Genomic DNA, 20,821 nt, shown 5'->3' with positions numbered 1-20,821 from the left:
CTATTGAGGGTTTGGCGTGTGATGCCAATTAGCGCGTGAACCTCCAAGTGAGTGAATCGCCACAACGAGGAGTAGCTTGCCGGCAAGCAAGTGAACCTCGGTAAAAAATCATTGTGTTCATCATTTGATTCCGAGGTGATTGGTCTTTATTGTTATTTATTCTTGTGATTGATTGGTTCCTTCCTCGACACGGCGGTATAACCTTCTTGCTCACTGTCTTTATATTACCGCAAACTAGTTGTCAAGCTCTTTAGTGTAGCTAGTTGTGAGAGCTTGTTAGTTTGGTTAGTGTGGCTCTTTAGTTAGCCTTTGAGAGCACACTAACTTAGTGTAGTGACATAGCTATTGTGTGGATAGAAACTATATCAATTAGATTTGTGGTAGGTGGCTTGCATTTTTAGTAGGCTAGCGCAACACTTGCTTCGCCTCATAATTGTCTAACCGGTTTGCTAAGTGTTGTTGTAGAAATTTTTATTAGGCTATTCACCCCCCTCTAGCCATTAGGATCTTTCAACGGGGTAGCAGAGGAGCTATGGTGCCGTTGAGGCCTACCGCGGCGGACGCCGAGACGTGGCGGCGGTAGGGAGCGGGCGAGCGTCAGGAGGGCCGCGAGGAAGAGGAGGCGGAGGATTGGCACACCTGGCGATCCTATTGTGTCGCGTCGGGGCAGCGGCGGGCGATCGTGGAGGCGGCGGCGTCCGGTGGCGTCGGGTCGACGGCGCAACTTCGGCGTCCAGTGGCGTCAGGCCGATCGATGGATCGGGATTGAGGAGGACGGAGCCGAGGTCGCGAGGAGGAGGCCGCGGTGTCGCGAGGGCGTCACACGAGGAGGAGTGGGCACGACGAGATGGACGATTCGGTCCCACCTGCCGGCGCTTCGAAACAAGAAGAGTTGCGGTGGCACGTCATTGGTAGAGAGGCAGATCCAAAACAAATGTCGCACAAAAAGTGTCCACGCTCTGTTCCTTTTAGTTGTAGAAGATTCCAACCATTGTTTTGTTGGTTCTTTAATAAAAAGCAAAAAAAAAAAAGAAATCGACATTTTATTGTGGTGACTCTAGAATTCGCATCAGAAAATCTTCTTGTAACTATCAATTTTTTTTTATAAAAAAAACAGAAGTGCTAGGAGGCATCTACACGCTCGGTGGAGCTGACTCACCTAGCACCTAGGTATTTTTTTTTGTAAGTGTTTTTTTATACAACGAAATGATTGGCAATGACAAATCCTTTGCTGCAAAATGCCATATCCCTTTTATTCACGAGTCACGACGCAATACTTCAACTGGGGAAGAAAAGTGCAACCACCTATTCACTGAGTAGAACATGATCGCTTTTCTAGTGTCTAGCATTTTAAATAAAGAGCTGTTGGTCATATAACCTTTAACCAAAAAAAAAATGTATTGTCATTGCTGGCTATAGATCTTGAGACAGCAAACTTGGAACGAGGAAACTATATACTAGAACTCTCTACCTTACGTCTGAAGACAAAGCTCTCTCGTCTTTGGTGCGAGAACATACATATATATATTGGTATTCTTTCATTGCAGGCATTTCTCCCATCAGGAACTCATGACCAAAGTTTTCTACTTCTCTGTGGTTTCATGCAGATTCATTGGCCACAAGCATGAACTCTGAAGTCACAGAATTAGGTATAGAAACTACCTACCGTGCCTATCATTCTATCCAAAACGAAACACCCGAAACAAAAGCCTTCTGCTTTGACTGCTTCAAAGTCCAAGACCCTGTTCGTTTGGGATTGTTTAGCTGATAAGTCGTATTTTTTTTAGCCAACGAACAATATTTTTCTCTCACACCAGATCAGCCATGGTTTATCAGCCACACAAGCCCAAACGAACATGGCGCTAGTACCACTTCTTTTTAGAGGAGGACCAGTGGCCGCACAGTATTTCCTTTTTCTGCTCAGTGCTCATATACCTCTGCACGTACTCGGCCGCTAGGGCCCCACGGGGGATGCAATGCACGCGAGTGCCGTGACTGGCTCGCGCGTGGGGCCTGCTTCTGGGGCCCCACCTGTTGCGGCGTTGTCGCTGCCTCGCTGGGAGAAATATTTTTCGGAGCGCCGCTGGCCTGTGGGGGACAAGGCCGCACAGGGCCACAGGCACAGCGGCGCGGCGTGAACAGGCGGGCACGGGGGTTCTTGCGTGGATGCACTTACTCCGTTGGATTTGGATTGGACGGTGGTTTTGTGGTCGTAGCATAAAACAACCTTGGTACTTCAATCAAACTTCGAAGTATGACTTCGTCGTCCTGAGTTGCAGGTTTTTCTTAGCAAAGTGCACCAGTGTTCAAAACTTCAAATGCCACCTCTTGTCGCCCAATTTTAACCACTACGCCTGTCAGGTCTCACGTAGATCCGACGTGCTTTATTTTTTTTCAAAGGGTTGGGTGAGATATATTCCAATATAGAAACTTGGGCTTTCACAAATGAAAGCAACATCACAACTTTTTAATTTAATAAATTAGATCACAAGTTGTATCAAGTTAAGGTGCCTTTTTGTTGCAAAACTATACATGTAAGAAATTTCATCTCAAAGTATAAACTTAAAAGATGCCATTTGCTAAAGATTTCGTTTTGTCATACTAAATCTATAGTTTTATGATAAGTTGCACATCAAGTATGTAGCTTTGCAATATAATATACATAGTTGTGTGATACATTGACCAAAAAGTATCTTTGTAATGCAAGTTATTAAACATGTAGATAGTTTTCTCCAATATTGCACCAATTATAACTCCATGTGGGTTGTGAAGCTTATCTTAGGCATCCTAGGCATGAGTAATCATAACTCCATGTGGGGTCCCAATAAAGTATAATTCCAACTATTTTAATCTAACCAACTTTTTGAGGTTTGCAAATGCAATATGTCGTACTCCATCCGTCCAGAAAAAATATGCAATTCTAGCACAGTATCACGTTTGAGTATCTTAAGTTTGATCAATTATAGATAAAAAAGTATCAATATCATATGATCTTAAATAAATATCATTAGATTAATTACGAAATGTATTTTCATAATAAATTGATTTGGAGCCATAAATATGAATACTATTCACTAAAAACTCAAACGTGAACTACTTTTTCTGACACGCAACCCACAGTTGCATGTTTTCTTGGACAGAGGGAGTACTTGACTAGGAGCATGTCAACATATTATGGTTTGACAAATACTTTTATATTGTATACACTGTGTTCAATCTTGACTAGGAGCATGTCAACATATATTCCTTTATATGATCGCATCGTGTGAAAAAAGTCAATGTATTGACCAAAAAAGGAAGCACATTTGAAAAATTAATTAGACAATCATAATTAAGTGAGTATATATAGAAAAAAAATCGGTGAATATTGAAGAGTACATCTGTCATTTTGCAATCAAGAGTTAATGGACAAGTTAGGACATTGAACGCAATCATTTTGCAGGGAAAATATGACGACTTCCGACCGAGGGGGCGGTTCTGCAAAAAAACGGCCTCTGTCCCTGCGGACGGCGTCAAAAGACCCTGCCCCGTCCTCGCCTCGGTCAGCCAGTCCCGTCCCGTTCCCGGCCGGCCAAATTCCCACGCCCCTGCCCAGCCTGCCCGAATCCTCGCGCTTTACCCTGCCCGCTCTGCCCCCCATTCACACTCTCGCTGCTCCGCTCGGCTCGTCGGGACGCGCCCCCGCCTCGCCAGCCATGCCCGCCCACGCTCTCGCCGGAGGCCGCGCGCGGCGGCTTCCCATTCCGCCGCGCTGACGAGGGTGTCTCTCAGTGGGGGCGCTTCGGGTGTTCATTTGGTTCGGGAAGGGGAGTGCGGCGATGGGGAAGCAGCAGGAGGGGAAGCGGCGCCGCGGGGAGAAGGACGGGAAGCGGAAGGGAAGGGGGAAGGCAGCAGTAGCGGCCGCAGTGCTGCCGGAGGATGCGGCGCCAGTGACCGGGTGCTGGATCCGCTTCCCGCGCCTCCGCGGCTGCATGTCGTCGCGCGCCAAGGTCGACTCCTCCACCAGCGCGCGTGGCGGCGGCGGTAAGAATTGCTGTCGTATTTGTTAGTGTCCTGGTACTCGCTTGTTTGTTTAACTGGTCTGCTTCGCGCTTCTTTCGCTTGCGCCATCGTGGGATTTCACATGCTCGCTCGCTCGCTCGCCTGTCTGTGTGCACGGGCACGGCTGCCAGGGAAGCCCGTACGGGCGCTGCCGAGGTCAGAGAGATGGTGGAAGCATGGATTGCTTTGCCTATTTCTTTTTTGGTTGAGTTGATGTTGATCGGACTATGGGCTGGCGGATTGCATGATTGGAATTGGATGTACGTTGGCGTGCACTAATGTCTCGGGTGGGTGGTATGACTTACCCCCGCGACATTGAGAGCTGGACAGAGTGGGTGGTGTCGGGTGGGATTGGTATGCCCGGATGACATGGTTCATTCCGTTTTACTTTCCCGCGGTGGCAGATAAGCTGACGTGGTGTCTGCTGCCTGCTCTGTGCTCTTGTCTATGAGCTGGAATGGTGCCATTGATGGGCATGGGTCATGGGGAGAGGTTGCTTCAGTGCTGGGGGATTTTGAATGGTTGGAGTAGGAACAGCTTGGCTGAAATGCTGGGCGCTGGTTTGGTTGCTGCAAGATGGGTGGATGTTGGCGCGAGCCAGACAGATGCTCAAATTGGGTTTAAATTTAACATTTGTCCTTTTCCTGTTCGTTTATTTGTAAATGTGTAGAATTGCTGAACTGGCTGATTTGCAGGCACATGTTTGGCTGTAAATATAACAAAATAGTTAGGACCATTTTTTGACAGGATCCAAGGATTTCTGTTACACCCAAAAAATTGGTTGAGCACACTTGGAAAGTTGGAATGTGGACAAATGAATTCCTTTGAATGGAGTGTCAAGTGAATGTCGAGTGGTATACCTTAGTTTTGGTTGGGAAACCAAAATAGAAAGTGCTCTGATTGGTTCGCTAGACAATATACTTTGTAGTTAGGATTACGTAGTACTAAGCCACACCGCATAGGGCATTTATGTGATACACACTAAAATTATCAGATGTAACATTGAACTATACTCAGTGCTGATAGTTATGCATATGGAACTTGCCATGGGATGTAGAATCTGTCTCATGAATTATACGTGGGGTTGATTGGTTCCAGATTCACTATCTGTTAATGGGAAACATGGATAGTTATTTTATTAGTAATATTTACTATTTAGGGTTTGTCTGGATCTGAGGATTTGGATTCATATCCTCAGGATTTTGAGATTTGGTCTGAAAAACTGAATCCTAAAAATTTTCATAGCAATTGCGCTCTTACTCAGCGTTTTCAAGTTTGAATCATCCTTAAGTGTTTATCACCTAACAGATAATATATCTACATGTGTAGAAACCAAACCAGCGACTGATGATGGTTGCCAGGACCAATCAGTCCCACCAGCCTCTGGTTCCACCACAGCCAGTAACACCGGAAGTATCTCACATTCTTCGATAGTTGGAGAGGAGCTAAAACTAGCTTTCCAACTGCGTAGATTTACTTTTAATGAACTGAAGTGTGCCACGAGAAACTTCCGACCTGAGAGTCTTCTTGGTGAGGGAGGTTTTGGCTGTGTTTTTAAAGGATGGATTGAGGAGAATGGAACTGCTCCTGTGAAGCCAGGCACTGGATTAACTGTTGCTGTCAAGACACTTAACCATGATGGGTTGCAGGGGCATAAAGAGTGGGTGGTATGTTTTTGTCTTTCCTTGGTATACTTAGTTGAAGAGAGTATTATTCAGCTTTCTGCTAATGCGTCACTAAGCAAAGTATCATTGTTTGTCTGCAGGCAGAAGTTGATTTTCTTGGAAACCTTCCGCATCCACATCTAGTGAAATTGGTTGGCTACTGCATTGAAGATGATCAAAGGTTGCTTGTGTACGAATTTATGCCCCGTGGAAGTTTGGAGAATCATCTTTTTAGAAGCAAGTATCTTTTAATCTTACCTTTATTAGTTTTATGTAACACATATGCTATTGTTATCTTTTTTTTTCTCCTTTCTATCGGTTAATCCATGTTAGCGTTTCTGTTCTTGTGATGATAGATACAGTGTGATATTCTAACACATGTGGTACAGTCACTTCTATTTTGGTCATCACATGTGCACGGGCACTTTGGTTTTGGTTAACACAAGTGGTATGGACACCTTAACTGACCAGGGGATTGTTTGTCACAAAGTTTCCCACTGTGTGAGGGAATAATTTTTTGGCCAACAGAGTACATTTACTAACATCTTGATCTGGCACTTTGGTATATAGGAATTCATGAGGAAATGTGTTATGGTAGGCACCACATATGGGCGCAGGGAAAGGCGGCAAACTGGCTCAACCAGCCAGGGGCCGGTCTAGTTGAGTCATAGAAGATTTAGGAAAGAGTCAACTGATTATTATGGTCCTATTTGTTAGTTTCCTATTTGTTAGCACAAGTTGTTAGAGTCCTCAATGTATAAGTATTAAACTTGGAGAGGAATAAAGACTAGCCTGGGATTGTGTCATCCTTGACACCCTTGGGCGCCTGGCCCCTCTTTCCCCCCTTCCCGCATAAACCCTAGCCGCCCACCACGGCTTCAGCTCGTCGCAAGCTTCAGGGATCTCTCGCTCCTCATTCCCCTCCATACGATCTGAGAAGCAAGGGCCGGCGTCATACCAAAATGATTAAGGTGTTATGTTGATTCTCGCCTAGTTGTTTGTTTGAAGCTTTAACCATTAATATGGGCTGTAGGTGGTTTTACATATTTCCCATTTTACATTTTCTCTTGTTAGAGTGTTACTATTTTTCTTAATCAAATGAATTGAGTTCCATTTATTGGGTTTCGACTTTGTAATAGTTCTGTTACTGAGAATTTTGTTTGCTGCTATTGCTGAGAGGATTTTATGTGCCAAATTTGACCAATGTCAAGTTGTTTTGTTTTGTCATAATTTCATCTTGAACCTTTACATACCCATCTAATAACAATATTTTGTATATTATTGTATCAAATAGAGTCATTGCCTCTCCCATGGGCCATTAGAATGAAAATTGCTCTTGGTGCTGCCAAAGGCCTTGCTTTTCTTCATGAAGAAGCTGAAAGACCAGTAATATATCGGGACTTCAAAACATCCAATATTCTTCTAGATGCGGTAAGCAACTGTATTGAAATGTTAACTCTATCTGTTCATACAATTGTCTTTGCTAACATATTCTTTCAGGACTATAACGCAAAACTCTCTGATTTTGGACTTGCTAAAGATGGCCCTGAGGGTGATAAAACGCATGTGTCAACTAGGGTCATGGGAACATATGGATATGCTGCGCCTGAATATGTAATGACAGGTGAGTTGATAAATTATGATATTGCTTAATCTATGTTCATATTTGTAGTGGATATTTCGTGTGGTTGTTTATTAGTGTTCTGTAAACATGTCAGCCAGCCCTATATATTTTGTCAAAATAATGTGCTAAAATGCTGTAAACTTCAATGCATTCTAAGGTCTGGAGTTGTGTGTGTAACACACAACACAGACATGGACATGTGTGCACACACAACTTCAGTGAACTTAAACACTCATGTGTGTGTGCGCACATGGCATACAGAAGTTGTGTATGGCAGTGTGTTGTAGGTTGAGGTTGTGTGTCTGTGTATGCATGTGTAGCTTGCTTGCATTCTAGTACACTGAACTTGTGTATGTGACACTGAAACTTTGTGTGTGACACACATGCACATACAATTTGGGGTGAACGAAAGTTGTGCTCGGCACACATTAAACTTGCGTTGTAGGTTGAGGTTGTGTGTCTGTGTATGCATGTGCTGTAAGCTTGCTTGCATTCTAGTACACTGAACTTGTGTATGTGACACGCAGAAACTTTGTGTGTGACACACATGCACATACGATTTGGAGTAAACTGAAGTTTCATTTTCTTTTTTAGGTGCTAGGTAGGCTAGATACTACTCCCTCTGTTCCAATTTATAGGTCGTTTTGGCATTTCTCGACACAACTTTTATTATGTATCTAGACACATCGTATATTTAGGTGCATAGCAAAATCTACGTACTTAGAAAAGCTAAAACGACCTATAATTTGAGACTGAGGGTGGTATTGTTTTAGGAGCCTATTAAATTTCTATGTGTTTCCTACTGCTTATAAGTTATAAGTTCCTTTCTCGTCCAGGTCACCTGACATCAAAGAGTGATGTATATAGCTTTGGTGTGGTACTACTAGAGATGATGACTGGTAGAAGGTCAATGGACAAGAACAGGCCAAATGGAGAACACAACCTGGTTGAATGGGCACGCCCTTATCTGGGAGAAAGACGCAGATTCTATAAGCTTGTAGATCCTCGTTTGGATGGGAACTTCTCCATAAAAGGTGCTCAGAAGACGGCTCAGCTGGCCCATGCCTGCCTCAGCCGTGACCCCAAGGCTAGGCCTCTGATGAGCCAAGTGGTGGAGGTTCTGAAGCCTCTCCAGAACCTCAAGGACATGGCCAGCTCTTCCTACTTCTTCCAGTCCATGCAACATGAGCGGCGCACAGCCCTTGCCAACCCACATGGCAGTCAAAGCATGAAAGCACAGAGCAACTTTGTGCGGAACGGGCAGCAGCCGATGAGGAGCCTCTCGTATGGCCCTCATGCTTCCCCGTATCGCCAATCGCCAAGGCTTGACAGCAAGCGGCAATGAGTCATGGTGCTTGTCTGTTGACCATAATATATTTCAAGACTGGAGTTGTAACCAGAACTGGTGTATGAACTTAGCCATCCAGCACCTCCATAGCATCTGAGCTCCCAATTATATTGTGGATGAAGCAGCAACAATGATTCGAATTTTACATATCATCTGCGGGTGTGATTTTTTTTCTTGTTATCACTTAGATTTTAGCTGTCCTATCTCTACAGCACTAGATACCTTGACTTGAAAGGTGGGACTAAACAGGGTTTTGATCGGTCTTTGAAACAATGCTCAGGCAGCAGATGCTTGGGATTTGTTCCATCCTGTAAACCATCAGTAGGTAAGTCTGATTAGTCTGTTTTGCGACTCTCTGATCTGTTATTTAAACTGTCGGTTGCTTTGTAATTAATTGTCATGTGGAGAAAAGCAAAAAGGAGCAATGGATGAAAGATCACCGGTGTCGACATCATCGTTCCATAATGCATGCTTGATGGCAGTAGCTCATCTGCTCACGCTCAGTTTAAGGCCCTTGCATGTGCCATTGATGTTGTGACAGCTCGCTTTCAGGTGTTGGTACAGATCTGCCAGATCATAATCATGCTTGCTTATGGCTGCCATTACTTCTGGCATTTACGGTTCTTTCGACTTGGATTGATGCTGCTGGTGTCATGCGCTGCGGTCATGGTCACTTGGGCTGTTGCCTGTTGGTCAGGGGCTGGCAGCCTGGCTGTGGTGGCAACATATCTAGTATAATAAAAAAAAGTATATACACGGTGTGAGCAACGCCTGACAGTTTTTTTAAAGTAAAGCTGGTAGGAGTTTTGCCAAGATTATATACTAATAAATGAGACGAGTTCAGCCTATAATAAAGCCCCAAAAGAGAGAAACATGAACAAAAAAGAAACTAACGCCTGGCAAAACCTGAGTAGAGTTGTACTCACACGACACAGTCTATCTATCATATAGCTACATACATACATTTGTAAGGCTAGCACGGTTAGCGCCCACGACTTGAAAGGGTTTACATAGTCATCAACTTTGGGGGGCGCCCATTTGTCTGATGAGTTTCTGCAGCCCAAATTTGCCACCAAACCGATTGAGCAGCTCGTGAGGGATGGCATTGGCTATGTGATTTATGTCGTTGGGTCTCTTGACGTTTGGCAACTTGCTCATCATTTTGGCCATTCGCTTGTGCTCCTCCAGCATGTCCACCACTTCCCTGACGGGCCTGCCGGACCCCCGAGCCACCCGGTTGATCCGCGACTGGTTCATCAGCTTCGGGCTGCTGCTCCCGTCAAGCTCCGCATCAGTCATGGAGTCCATCATGGTCATGTACCTCTTCATCTTCGCTTGCCCTTCCTTGTCATTGAACTTGTCGCTAATGAGTCCACCAGGTATCATAGAGACGAGCTGCCCAAGAGGGCCCATACTCTGCACTGCCCGGAACAGCTTGCGCAGATCTCTGAGCGTGAAGTTTCCCCTTTTTATCAGCTCCTCCAGAATCTGATACGGTGATGTGTTATCAGCAGGACCAGGAATTACATCATGGATCTTGTCCATGAAGCCAGACAGGTCTCCCAAGCCTAGCAGGCGGCTCACGAAGGACTTGGCGTCGAAGGCCTCCAGGTCTGGAATATGCTCTCCGGTCCCGACGAAGATCACAGGGCTTTTCGTGGCCGCGACGGCGCTGAGCGCGCCGCCGCCCTTGGCGTGGCCATCCATCTTGGTGACGATCACGGCGCCGACCGGGGCGCTCTGCCTGAACGCCTGCGCCTGCTCGAACGCGGCCTGGCCGATGCTGGCGTCCATCACCAACACCACCAGGTCCGGCCTCGTGGCGCCCGCGACCTGCCGCATCTCCTCCAGGAGCGCGGCCTCCTGCCTGTGGCGCCCGCTCGTGTCCACTACGATGAGGTCGCAGCCCTCCTCGTTCCTGAACCTGTCCACGCCGTCGACGGCGACCTTCACGGGGTCCGACTCGGTGTGGCTCCCGTAGAACGGGATGCCGGCTTTCGTCGCGCTCTGCTTCAGCTGGTCCAAGGCGCCCGCGCGGAACGTGTCGGCGCAGACCAGCGCCGGGCTGAACCCCTTCGTCCGGCGGTGGTAGTCCGCGTACTTGACGCAGGTGGTGGTCTTCCCGGAGCCCTGCAGGCCGACGAACATCACCACGCTGGCCGGCTTCCTCCCTTTGCTCGGGGTGAAGGACGGCTTCCCGGGGTCCAGCATCCGGCGCAGCTCGGCCACGACGGCCCGATGGATGACGCGGCGCTTGTTGGTGCCGTCCGCGAGCGCCTGCAGGTTGACGGTGCTCTTGATGCTGGCCTGCACGCCGCGGACCGTCTCGAAGCGGACGTCGGCCTGCAGGAGCGTGCGCGAGATCTCGTTTACGCAGTCGTTGAGCACCTTCTCGTCCACCACCATTGTCTTGGACATCCGCGCTAGCGCGCCTTTGATGCTCCCGCTTAGCTGCGACATCACCATCTCGTCGGCTGGGGTTGGGCGACGGGCGTGCGGCGGATCGAGCCTCCAACTTTCAGGTGGGTTTTCAGGCGGCGGTGCGCTTACGTATTTGTTTACCACCTGAAAAACTAATCGGAATCGATTCTGTACCGACTTGGCCGTGGGCACATGCTATGTTTATCGACAGCTGTACCGACTTGCCGCGCGCGTCCTGCCGGTCCCCAGCCAATCCAATGTCCGAATACCTGGGAAGAGACGGGCACAGAATTTAAAAAAAAGGAAACGGACTTGAAAAGAAAAACAACGGAAAAAAAACAGAACGAAACTTATATATACAAAATAAACGCAAAAAATACAAAAAAAAAAAAGAAAATCATGAAACTCTTCGGGGTTTAACATTATATAGTAAGATTAGTCTAATCTCTACTTTTATCTTTTTTTATTTGGATTAGTAAATATGCCCGTGTGTTGCAATGGAAAGCAAGTTATCAAACATTCATATAAAACAAGATGAGAGAATGTTACATATCTATTTGTGTTTTACTTTTTCTACAAAATTTTAAAATTATATTTTATTTTATGATGATCATGATATCCATAATATAAGTTTACGTTGGCAATAACATGATAATACCTAGTAAGTCTACATCGAATTAGAAAACATCATTGATAGTGTATCGCAATTCGCTAGCTTAATGCTATTATGGTTGGTTGTCAACAATGGACCCCCCCCCCCCCCCCCCCCCTATGTCGATTTTCTGCCTCCGTCCCTGGCAGAGCTCCGGCGTGCACGATGCACTCGGCTGCTTCTTAGAGAACGCGCCCATCATCGCCAGCCTCGCCGTCCGATTCACGGGGTCAAAGCATTGGATCGTTCGTCGCTGGAGGTCCTGCACATCCACGTAGCTCATCACCCGGTTACAGCACCGCCACCTGGGCGCGAGATAAGTTGGCAGTGGCAGCGATCGACGTTCCAGCACCGTCATCTCAAGGAGCTTGTGCTTGCCGGGTTCAAGCGGATGCTACGGCAGATTTCCTTGGTGAGATACCTGGCCAGGGTGTGCAAGTCGCTGGAGCGTGTGGCTCTTCTCAAGGACCGGTGCGTGCGAGAGATGGGGCTCTAGGACTGGGAGGTGGTGCCGCCGGAGCTGGAGTGCCCATGGAGCAAGGTTGACAAGATGGTGGTGAGGAGGCAGGTCAAGTATGGGAGAACTTGGTGCAGGCCTCAGCTTCAGGTGACCGTGGAGTGACCGTCCCATGGTGCATCGTACGTCCCAAAATAGAAGTCGTTCTTGCTTCCCAGCAAATCAGTTTTTTTTTTAACTTTGACCAATGATATATAAAAGAATATTAATATTTATAATACATAATTAATATCACTACCAAATATGCTCATGCGTTGCAACGGCAGTCTTTTTTTTTCTTAGAGTCTAAGAATGGCCGTGGGGCTTAGGCTTTGTTTGGATTATAACCACAACTTGCCACGTCATAAGCTAGGCGTGCCATAATTTTTTAGGCAGGTGTGTTGTTCACTATCATGACTACAATGTGCCATACTTTCTTAATACCGTTTCCACATGGCATAGTCTCATTTTCTTGTCAAACTTTTGCCACAAGTGTGGCTTTTATTTTGCTGGACGCACTTTGATCATGTTTGGCTCGGCTTGTCCCCATGCCCACCGTGCAGTGCGCCTGTTGTGTGAGCGTCGTGGTACAAAAAAAAAGTCAGGACTCTATTTCAAATCCCATGGCCCAATCACCGCAACCCTGGCACTTTTAATGCAATTGAGTTATTGTAGTGCCGAATCAAGATGATCATCAAGCACTTCAAAATTACTTAGACCTAATCATTTATAACATTTCATCTGGTACTGTTCCACGGCTGAGGTGAAATTAAAAAAAGAAAATCAAGTATTTATGTATCAACTATTTTTTAAGACTGCAGATAAACTGTCAAACCTAATAATATGCAAACTAAATATCTGTACAGCTGCTTCATTGCTAGTGTGGCAGCTCAAAGGCGAATCACTGTGGATTTTTGGAACGTGATACATGTAATGCCATGTTTTTACACTTGTTTAGCTGAAAGAAGAATCAAATATAAAAGGTTTTGTTTTATACCACGTAAAGCATACGGTGTCTTGGTATGTTGTGTCTCTTCTGTTATTGGAGATTGGAGACGTGGGTTCGAGTCTTGTGGCTCGTAGTTTTAGCGTTTATTGCATGCGTTGTTTTTGTCGCTGGGACTACCAAGTTCCAAGGAGCACGTGCTGGAAGACGGAACACATCTGGAACGGATGTGCGGGATGACGGAACACAGGCGAGCAACCATAAAATCTAGCAGGGAACCCGCGCTATGCGCGGGCAATAGTGGAGAAAAAAGATTTGTATTGAGGTGAAAAAGAAAAGAAAATAGGTTGTTGTTCCTTAATGGGTTAGTACTGTTCATAGTAACCCGTCACTGTTCATATGATCCGGTGGAGCAGTGTTCATAAACCCGTTAACGTTTATCAAAAACCCGTTACTGTTCATCTGCGGGCCAAAACCGGTACTGTTCATCCAGCGGTTGACTGTGCCGGTAACAGTGTTTTGTGAGAGAGATCGGAGATCTGAGGTTGCACGCTCTTTATACTATAGTATAGATACGGATGGAACCCGGACCGGAAAAGAAATTTGGATCCGGACTGGAAAAGGAATTCAGAGGAGGCAGAGAACGAGTCGTGTATGGAATACCCAAAACATTTGGATCCGGACTGGAAAAGGAATTTGGAGGAGGCAGAGAAGAGTCGTGTATGGAATACCCAAAACATGAGGACATTAGAGAAGTAAAAAAAAGACAGGATGCTTTTTTAAGCATTAGGTATATATTAGATGGATCGTTGAATGTTGCATATATTTTCTACAAATCTAGTTAAAGTTGAGAAAATTTGATTTACACCTATTCCATAACAACTTGTGGGAGAAAGGGGGTGTACGTAATTGGTCAGCTGTTAGCACTAATCCATCACGGGCTGAGGAACCGGGGACTTCGAAATAGACCCGGCCCCCTCGCTCTCGACGGCACAGCGTCCGGGTCGCTGGCCCAAACTGAACCATCGCCGATGTACTAATTGAGAGGAGTGGTTTCTCAAGGAAAAAAAAAACTAATTGAGAGGAGTGAGGAGGAGAGAAGACAAGTATTGAAAAAAACTCTAAATCCGTTCCAAGAAATCTGTCCTCCGTCCTCGTTGTTCTTTGCTTCTTCAACATATTTGCTAATATTTATCTATATATAAGAAAAAAGGGATAATTTGGAAAAAGAAAGAACAAAAAAAGGGCCAAGAACGACGGACCGGTGGAGATAGAAAAAAGAACTCACGATGTAAATAAAAACGGACGAAGCTAAACAAATAAAGAAAAACAGACATGAGAAAATAGTAATACATAGTAATATTGTTGCCAAAGAAAATTTGTTTGTTTGGTCTCCACTTCCGAGTAGGCAGGCCCGTTCGGCTTACCCCATATTCGGCTTGTTCGGCTAGTTTTTTCAGCCGGAACAGTGTTTTTCTCTCACAACAATTCAGCCGGAACAGTGTTTTTCAGCCAGTTTCAGCCAAGTTTCAGACCAACGAACGGACCCTAAGAGCAGTGCTTTGGATACGTTTTCAAGTATGAACTATATATTCTTTGAAAAATAGTAATACATAGTAATATTAAAGTACCGTTTGAGTGGTCCTTCACTCTTTCCCATACCCATACAAGTTAGAGCAGCTATTCAGACATGGTTGAGTGTTCGATCCTATAACGAATTAGAACATTTGACATGATTACTGAACAAAATCTACAAGCCTTTCATTCATATACGAGTTAAGAGTAGAGCATGTCCGATTTCGATTTCAAGATGAATGCAGGATGTGTGAGCATCGAATAAATCTCTAAGCTAAGAGCATCTCCAATGGTTTGCCAAATTGCACTTGCCAAATCTTGGGTTTTGGCAAGTGGCTAAAACAAATGGCAAGTGAAATAATCTTGTATCTCCAATGGTTTGGCATTTGGGCTTGGTAAAATAGAAAAGGAGGTCCACATCCTTCAACCGTTCAACTGTCGCGACGCTCGGCCTGGACCGCGCCCGTGTCTCTTCATATGCTCGGTGCCGAGATCTCGTGGCAGTCGTGCGTCGCTGCTTCATCGCGGCGATCTCCATCTGCTGGCCGCCATCCTACGCCGGTCTCCATCTCCTGGACGTGGTGCTGCGCCGTGGTCTCCATCTCCTGGCCGCCGTGCTGTGCCGATCTTTGATTCCGCCGTGTCTCCATCGTACGCAGGTCAGTATCTCGTTCCCAGAGTTCTCCAAGTTGGTTCGTAGCATCTCGTTCCCAGCATCTCGTTCAAGTTATTTGTTCCCAGCCTCCTCTGTATTTGTTCAGTATCATGAATATGCCTAGATGAATACATTGAGTTTGATTTTTTCAAAAATTACATTGAGTTTGTTCAGGCTGCTGTCTACATGTTCAGATTCCAATCAATATGTTCAGGTTACTGTTTTTGATTTTTTTTTTCAGATGTTAGCGTATGAAAAAAAATGTAGCCAAAAAATAATATTGCATCAACGAATTATGGAGAGTTTTAGTTATGATTTGTTTATTGCAGCAACCTAGTTCTTATTTTCAGTTATTGTGAATTGGGGTTTTGATTTAGGATATATTTGTCGTTCAGGAATCATGTCTAGGAAGAGATCCCTTCTTCGAACGCAATTGGATGATTCATCATCCGATGATGAGGATTGTTTGATATTAGGGACTGCTGCAATTGTTGATACTTTTGCCAATGAAAAAAAACACGGTGGCTCTATCCTAGGTCGTAGAATGATTTACCGTGACAGAAAAGGCGGCCATGAGAGGATGTTTCAAGATTATTTGGCAGTGAATCCAACATATGGCCCTGAATTATTCCGTCGAAGGTTGGTGTTCTTTCACTCCGGATTGACTTGTTATCTGTGTTTAAATATTACTGGAGTTTGTAAAATTTATTTTTTTCCAGGTACAGGATGTCTAGGGAGCTTTTCCTACGCATAATGAACGCCGTTGAAGCACACGATGATTATTTTGTGCAGAAAAGGGACGCGGCAAATGTACTTGGGTTGAGTTGCTTCCAAAAAATCACTGCTGCAATGCGTATGATCACCTATGGGGTTCCCGCTGATGCCACAGATGAGTACATTCGCATTGGCGAAAGTACTGCATTTGAGAGCCTACGGAGGTTTGTTGTTGCAGTGGATGAAATCTTTGGAGAACAGTATCTCAGATATCCCACTGAGGCGGACACAACACGCTTACTTGCAATCGGTGAGCAAAAAGGTTTTCCCGGCATGTTAGGTTCTATCGATTGTATGCATTGGGCTTGGAAGAACTGTCCGTACGATAAGCAGGGTCAGTACAAGGGGCATGTGGAGCAGCCCACCATCATTTTGGAGGCAGTTGCTTCGAACGACCTTTGGATATGGCATGCCTTCTTTGGAATGCCCGGGTCTCATAATGACATCAATGTTCTGCATAGGTCACCTTTGTTTGATAACTTGGCAGAAGGTAGAGCTCCACAAGTTAACTATTCCATTAACGGCCATGATTACACAATGGGCTACTACCTAGCTGATGGCATATACCCCACATGGGCTACTTTAGTCAAGTCGATCAGTCTTCCTCAAGGGAACAAGAGGCAATATTTTGCCAAAGCGCAAGAAGCAGCTAGGAAAATGGTCGAAAGAGCTTTTGGGGTTCTTCAAGCTAGGTTTGCTATTGTTCGAGGTCCCGTTCACATTTGGGACAAAGATACAATATCTCAGATTATGAGAGCTTGTGTGATCATGCATAACATGATTGTGGAAGATGAAGGATTCATGGTCGACCCTAACGAGCGTTTTGATTATGGTGGAAATAATGTTGAACTTGCTCATGGACGAGCTACTCGAACACTTGATGAATACATTGATGCGCACCGGAAGATCAGAAACAAGGAAACACATGATCAGCTGAAAGAAGACCTCATCGAGCACTTGTGGAACCATCATCCAGATTTATATTAGATATTATTTCGTTTTATTTTTGCTTCATATAAGCTTGTTTTAATTAAGTGGAATACTATCTGTCTTGTCAAAACAGTAGTACCAGCAGTTTTTATCACATCCATTAGATTTGCCGGCCAAGAATTCATGATAACTAAAATTCAACTGAAATTAAGGATACATAAACTGAAATGAAGGTTTCATAATTAGAACTAAACAAGAACTTTAACTAAAATTGATATAACCCGAACTTGAACTAAACTTAATTTTCACGCATCCTCTCAACAATCTGCTGTTGCATCTTCGCAAGCCATTCACGCTGGATCGGATTGAGGGAGGACATGTCCGCTAACATAATTTCTTTCTCTTCCTTCATTAGCTTCGCTTTTGCTTTTTTTTCTTCGGCTTCTGCTTTTTTTTCTTCGGTTGCCACCCGTTTCTTCTCTAGCTCAAATGTCGCCTTCTCTAACTCTAATGTAGCCATGAACCTCTCCTCTTTGGCCTTCTCCTTTTGCATATCCAAGGCTTTCTTCTCCTCCATCATCTTTCCCAAAGCCTCCATGCAAGCCTCGCCACCTCCACGCCTCAAATTTTCTTTTGCCTTTTTTATTCCTTCTGACCTTTTCCTTGGTTCCGGAGACTCAGAATCAACTTGTATGACATGATCCTCACTATTGACTTCATCATCTCTCGGCCTTGACACCTTACTCGAAGGCTTCTGTTTCTTCTTGTTGGCTTGCTTCTCTTTCTCAATCTCGGCCAGTTCTATCATCTTCGCTTTCCACTTGTCTTCTCCCTTCAATATGGTGTAGCAATGTAGAAGGCCAAATGATTTGTTGTCCTTGTCCCATTCAATATACAACTTCTTTGCTTCGTTAATTTGTACAAGAAATTGTCAGTGTATATGTCATTCACAAATAATCACAACTAAAATAAAACACCACATGATTTTGTACCTTGTCTTCAATAGTGAACCCACTTTGATTCCTTCGTAGAATTGCTTCATAGCATGCACAAAACTTGTTTACTTGGTACTGAATTGTCAGCCACCTATGCATGATGGAACTCTCAGTCCTCATAGCTGTACTTTTCTTGTGCTTCTCAAAAAAAGCATGAACTCTACCCCAAAAAGATGAACGAGATTGATTGGCACCAACAATGGGATCTTTGCTTACATTCAGCCAGCCTGAGCATATAATTTCATCCTCCTTCTAATGAAAATTTTTGGTCCTCTTCGTTCCCTTTGTATTCTTGATAGCTTGCACTTTGTCCTGACCTTGAGTGTCTTGAGTGAGTCCAATGCTCAACTCGTCCAAACCAGCAACGGTACCATCTCCTCCATTGAGAAGAATGTCCGACAAGAAACTTGCATCTCCTCCTTGCATCTCCATAACTCTACAAAACATACAATAAAAAAAATTATAAACAACAGTTTTTCATGGCTTCCTGCAATTAAAAAAATTATAAACAACAGCTTGCTGTGATAATAATAACTTGCACACTACTGTTTCATGGCAACGAATGATTGGCTACAGTTTTGTTATTTATTCATGATTCCAAACAAAATAATAAAAGGACAGTAGGCTCTACAAATTGACAAAAACAACAGCAGCTTGAACATAATGATGGATAGCAGCCTGAACAACAGCTTGCTGCAATTAAAAAAAATTATAAACAACAGCTTTCATATTACAACTTTCATGGCAATGAATGATTGGCTACAACTATTCATCGTTCTGAACAACAGAGATATCAGATGGACAAGTACATGCACAAAAGAACACTAGTCTTTGATTACGATAGCAGATGGACAGCAGAGATACATGCACAATATGACAAATAAAGGAGCGGATCCATCTAGCAGATACATGCACAAGACGATTAACATATACCTTCATCAATCCATCTGCAACTCTACAACTACCGGCCTTCATCAGTACTGCTACCCTACTGCTACTCAGTTGGCCAGTTCCAGGAACATACCTTTACGGACGGGAGGGACGGAGGCCGCGCGGACGACGACGGACGGAGGCCGCGCGGACGGAGGACGGCTGCGCGTACAACGACAGACGGACGCCGCGTGGACGACGACGGAGGCAAGAGGACGGGGCGGCGATGACCACCGCAGCACGAGGGACTGACTCGATCTCATCGGCGAGGAGACCGAATGGCGCAGCGATTTATATGACGAGCGACGATAATTGAGACGCGCGGGAAGGAGTTCGGAATTTTCCGAGGCTGCGCGGGAGAAGGGGCGGCGCGGGCTTCCTCGCGCGATGGCAAGTCGAGGACTGCGCGCAAATTTGCGCGTGTCTCACCCCTGGATAGCAACTCCTCATAATTTGGCAAGTGTTTTAGCAAACCACTGGAGAAACAAATTTGTAGTTTTTGCCAAATAACCAAGGATAGCAAGTGCAAATGGCAAACCATTGGAGATGCTCTAACTTCATGTTGCAACACACTGATACATTTGCTAAATATCAAAACCGCAGGGTTGTCTAGGTGACGACGCAACAATATGTGCATTCCGGCGCACGTACATGTTGCTAGTATTACTAATGATATATCTCTAACAGAGTCTGCGCATTAATTCTCATGAGACATATACTAAAAAAAGATGAATCTTAGAACATCTGACATTTAGTTTGGTAGATTTTAATCATAATAGTAACAATAACCACTGGATTTGTTGTTTTCTAAAAAAACCACATACTCCCTATGTACCAAAATATTCCCTCTGCACCCCCTCAAAAAATTTTTGATGTTCTAGGATTCAAATATGTGTCAGAAAATTTGATGTTTAGCTCTTGGAAAATAGATTTGGATTAGATTGTAGTCTGCATGTCTTCATGCATTTCTTTTACTGAGGAGGTTATCCTTAATTAGTATGGTTTACCTTCAAGGAATACATGAATAATTTCCGTTGAGCACTAATTTATTCTAGAAAAAATCCTAAAAACATCATTTTTTAGATGGAGGGAGTAGTTGACGCTTTTGTTATGAATTTGGACAAATGTGTATCTAGATTCATAGCTAAAGTGTCAACTATTTTGAGGCGAAGGGAGTATGCTATTTTGAAAAATATATAAACTAGCCTACTAAACTTGTATTTAAATTACCCACCACCGATACCATGAAAGGTAAGTAGAAAACCCTATAATTTTCATTTAAATTATCTGTCACTATCATTTGAAGGATAATACAAAACAACCCTTAGATTCACATTTAAAAAGTTTCATATTTAAATTACCACCGTCTGTCATTATGAAAAATAATGTAGAGTAACATCTGTATCTCATCTCTACTATTATAAAAAATAATTTTAATATCACTCAAATATATTTCTAAATACTAATATCACGACGCTACGCCAGATCCCCTCCAAGACTCATCATTTTCTACATACTAATATCGCTGAGTTGCCATTTGTTGATCGGCCAGCTGGCCGAGACGTCGATTGCTGACTCCGCGATTCCATTCATCGTTCTGTCCATGTGAACGACATGAGTCCAAGACCGCACCATAGGTCCCTTCTCCTAATCTCTATTCATATATCTATATCTCTTATAATCCTAAACCCCACTAGCTATATATCTCAATATGCAAGATGTTGTCACCCGAACAGGCACTCAAGCACCTAGGGAACCGAAATCCCTACA

At 44.4% G+C, this 20,821-nt stretch overlaps 3 protein-coding genes and 1 pseudogene across 4 annotated transcripts; 2 read left to right on the top strand and 2 right to left on the bottom strand.

The window, feature by feature from the left end:
- The first annotated feature begins 3,558 nt into the window (after positions 1-3,558).
- Positions 3,559-8,986, top strand: LOC136541782 (serine/threonine-protein kinase PBL34-like). 2 transcript variants are annotated; one of them, XM_066533877.1, is made up of 6 exons: positions 3,559-4,023; positions 5,371-5,708; positions 5,807-5,942; positions 7,000-7,136; positions 7,206-7,329; positions 8,166-8,986. In XM_066533877.1, exons 1-6 carry the CDS (start codon positions 3,819-3,821, stop codon positions 8,672-8,674), a joined length of 1,449 nt encoding a protein of 482 aa, XP_066389974.1. In that variant the 5' UTR covers positions 3,559-3,818; the 3' UTR covers positions 8,675-8,986. The 2 variants fall into 2 exon arrangements, with proteins under 2 accessions (XP_066389974.1, XP_066389973.1); XM_066533876.1 differs by having other exon boundaries at positions 7,000-7,329.
- Positions 8,987-9,506: 520 nt separating this feature from the next.
- LOC136545954 (signal recognition particle subunit SRP54 2-like) lies at positions 9,507-11,358 on the bottom strand. The gene has a single exon (XM_066537915.1). The coding sequence runs from the start codon at positions 11,141-11,143 to the stop codon at positions 9,695-9,697; it is 1,449 nt and encodes a 482-aa protein (XP_066394012.1). The 5' UTR covers positions 11,144-11,358; the 3' UTR covers positions 9,507-9,694.
- A 3,902-nt stretch (positions 11,359-15,260) lies between these two features.
- On the top strand, positions 15,261-17,183 carry LOC136545953 (protein ALP1-like). Its single transcript, XM_066537914.1, has 3 exons — positions 15,261-15,426; positions 15,818-16,061; positions 16,142-17,183. Exons 2-3 carry the CDS (start codon positions 15,823-15,825, stop codon positions 17,181-17,183), a joined length of 1,281 nt encoding a protein of 426 aa, XP_066394011.1. The 5' UTR covers positions 15,261-15,426; positions 15,818-15,822.
- A 241-nt stretch (positions 17,184-17,424) lies between these two features.
- LOC136545952 (glutathione S-transferase T3-like) lies at positions 17,425-18,547 on the bottom strand (annotated as a pseudogene).
- Positions 18,548-20,821: the final 2,274 nt, after the last annotated feature.

This window comes from Miscanthus floridulus, chromosome 3, assembly GCF_019320115.1.
Source record: "Miscanthus floridulus cultivar M001 chromosome 3, ASM1932011v1, whole genome shotgun sequence".
Lineage (NCBI taxonomy): Eukaryota > Viridiplantae > Streptophyta > Magnoliopsida > Poales > Poaceae > Miscanthus > Miscanthus floridulus.
Note: the sequence above shows the minus strand (reverse complement) of the source record. Positions and strands in the feature narration are given on the sequence as shown.

What these genes read in the sequence shown, in the direction of transcription:
- LOC136545954 (XM_066537915.1), bottom strand. Translation starts at nt 11,143, where the DNA reads ATGGTGATGTCGCAGCTAAGCGGGAGCATCAAAGGCGCGCTAGCGCGG.
- LOC136545953 (XM_066537914.1), top strand. Translation starts at nt 15,823, where the DNA reads ATGTCTAGGAAGAGATCCCTTCTTCGAACGCAATTGGATGATTCATCA. An exon ending in CCTGAATTATTCCGTCGAAG is followed by an intron (nt 16,062 to 16,141) that starts GTTGGTGTTCTT and finishes ATTTTTTTCCAG; the next exon opens with GTACAGGATGTCTAGGGAGC.
- LOC136541782 (XM_066533876.1), top strand. Translation starts at nt 3,819, where the DNA reads ATGGGGAAGCAGCAGGAGGGGAAGCGGCGCCGCGGGGAGAAGGACGGG. An exon ending in AGGGGCATAAAGAGTGGGTG is followed by an intron (nt 5,709 to 5,806) that starts GTATGTTTTTGT and finishes GTTTGTCTGCAG; the next exon opens with GCAGAAGTTGATTTTCTTGG. An exon ending in GGAGAATCATCTTTTTAGAA is followed by an intron (nt 5,943 to 6,999) that starts GCAAGTATCTTT and finishes TGTATCAAATAG; the next exon opens with AGTCATTGCCTCTCCCATGG.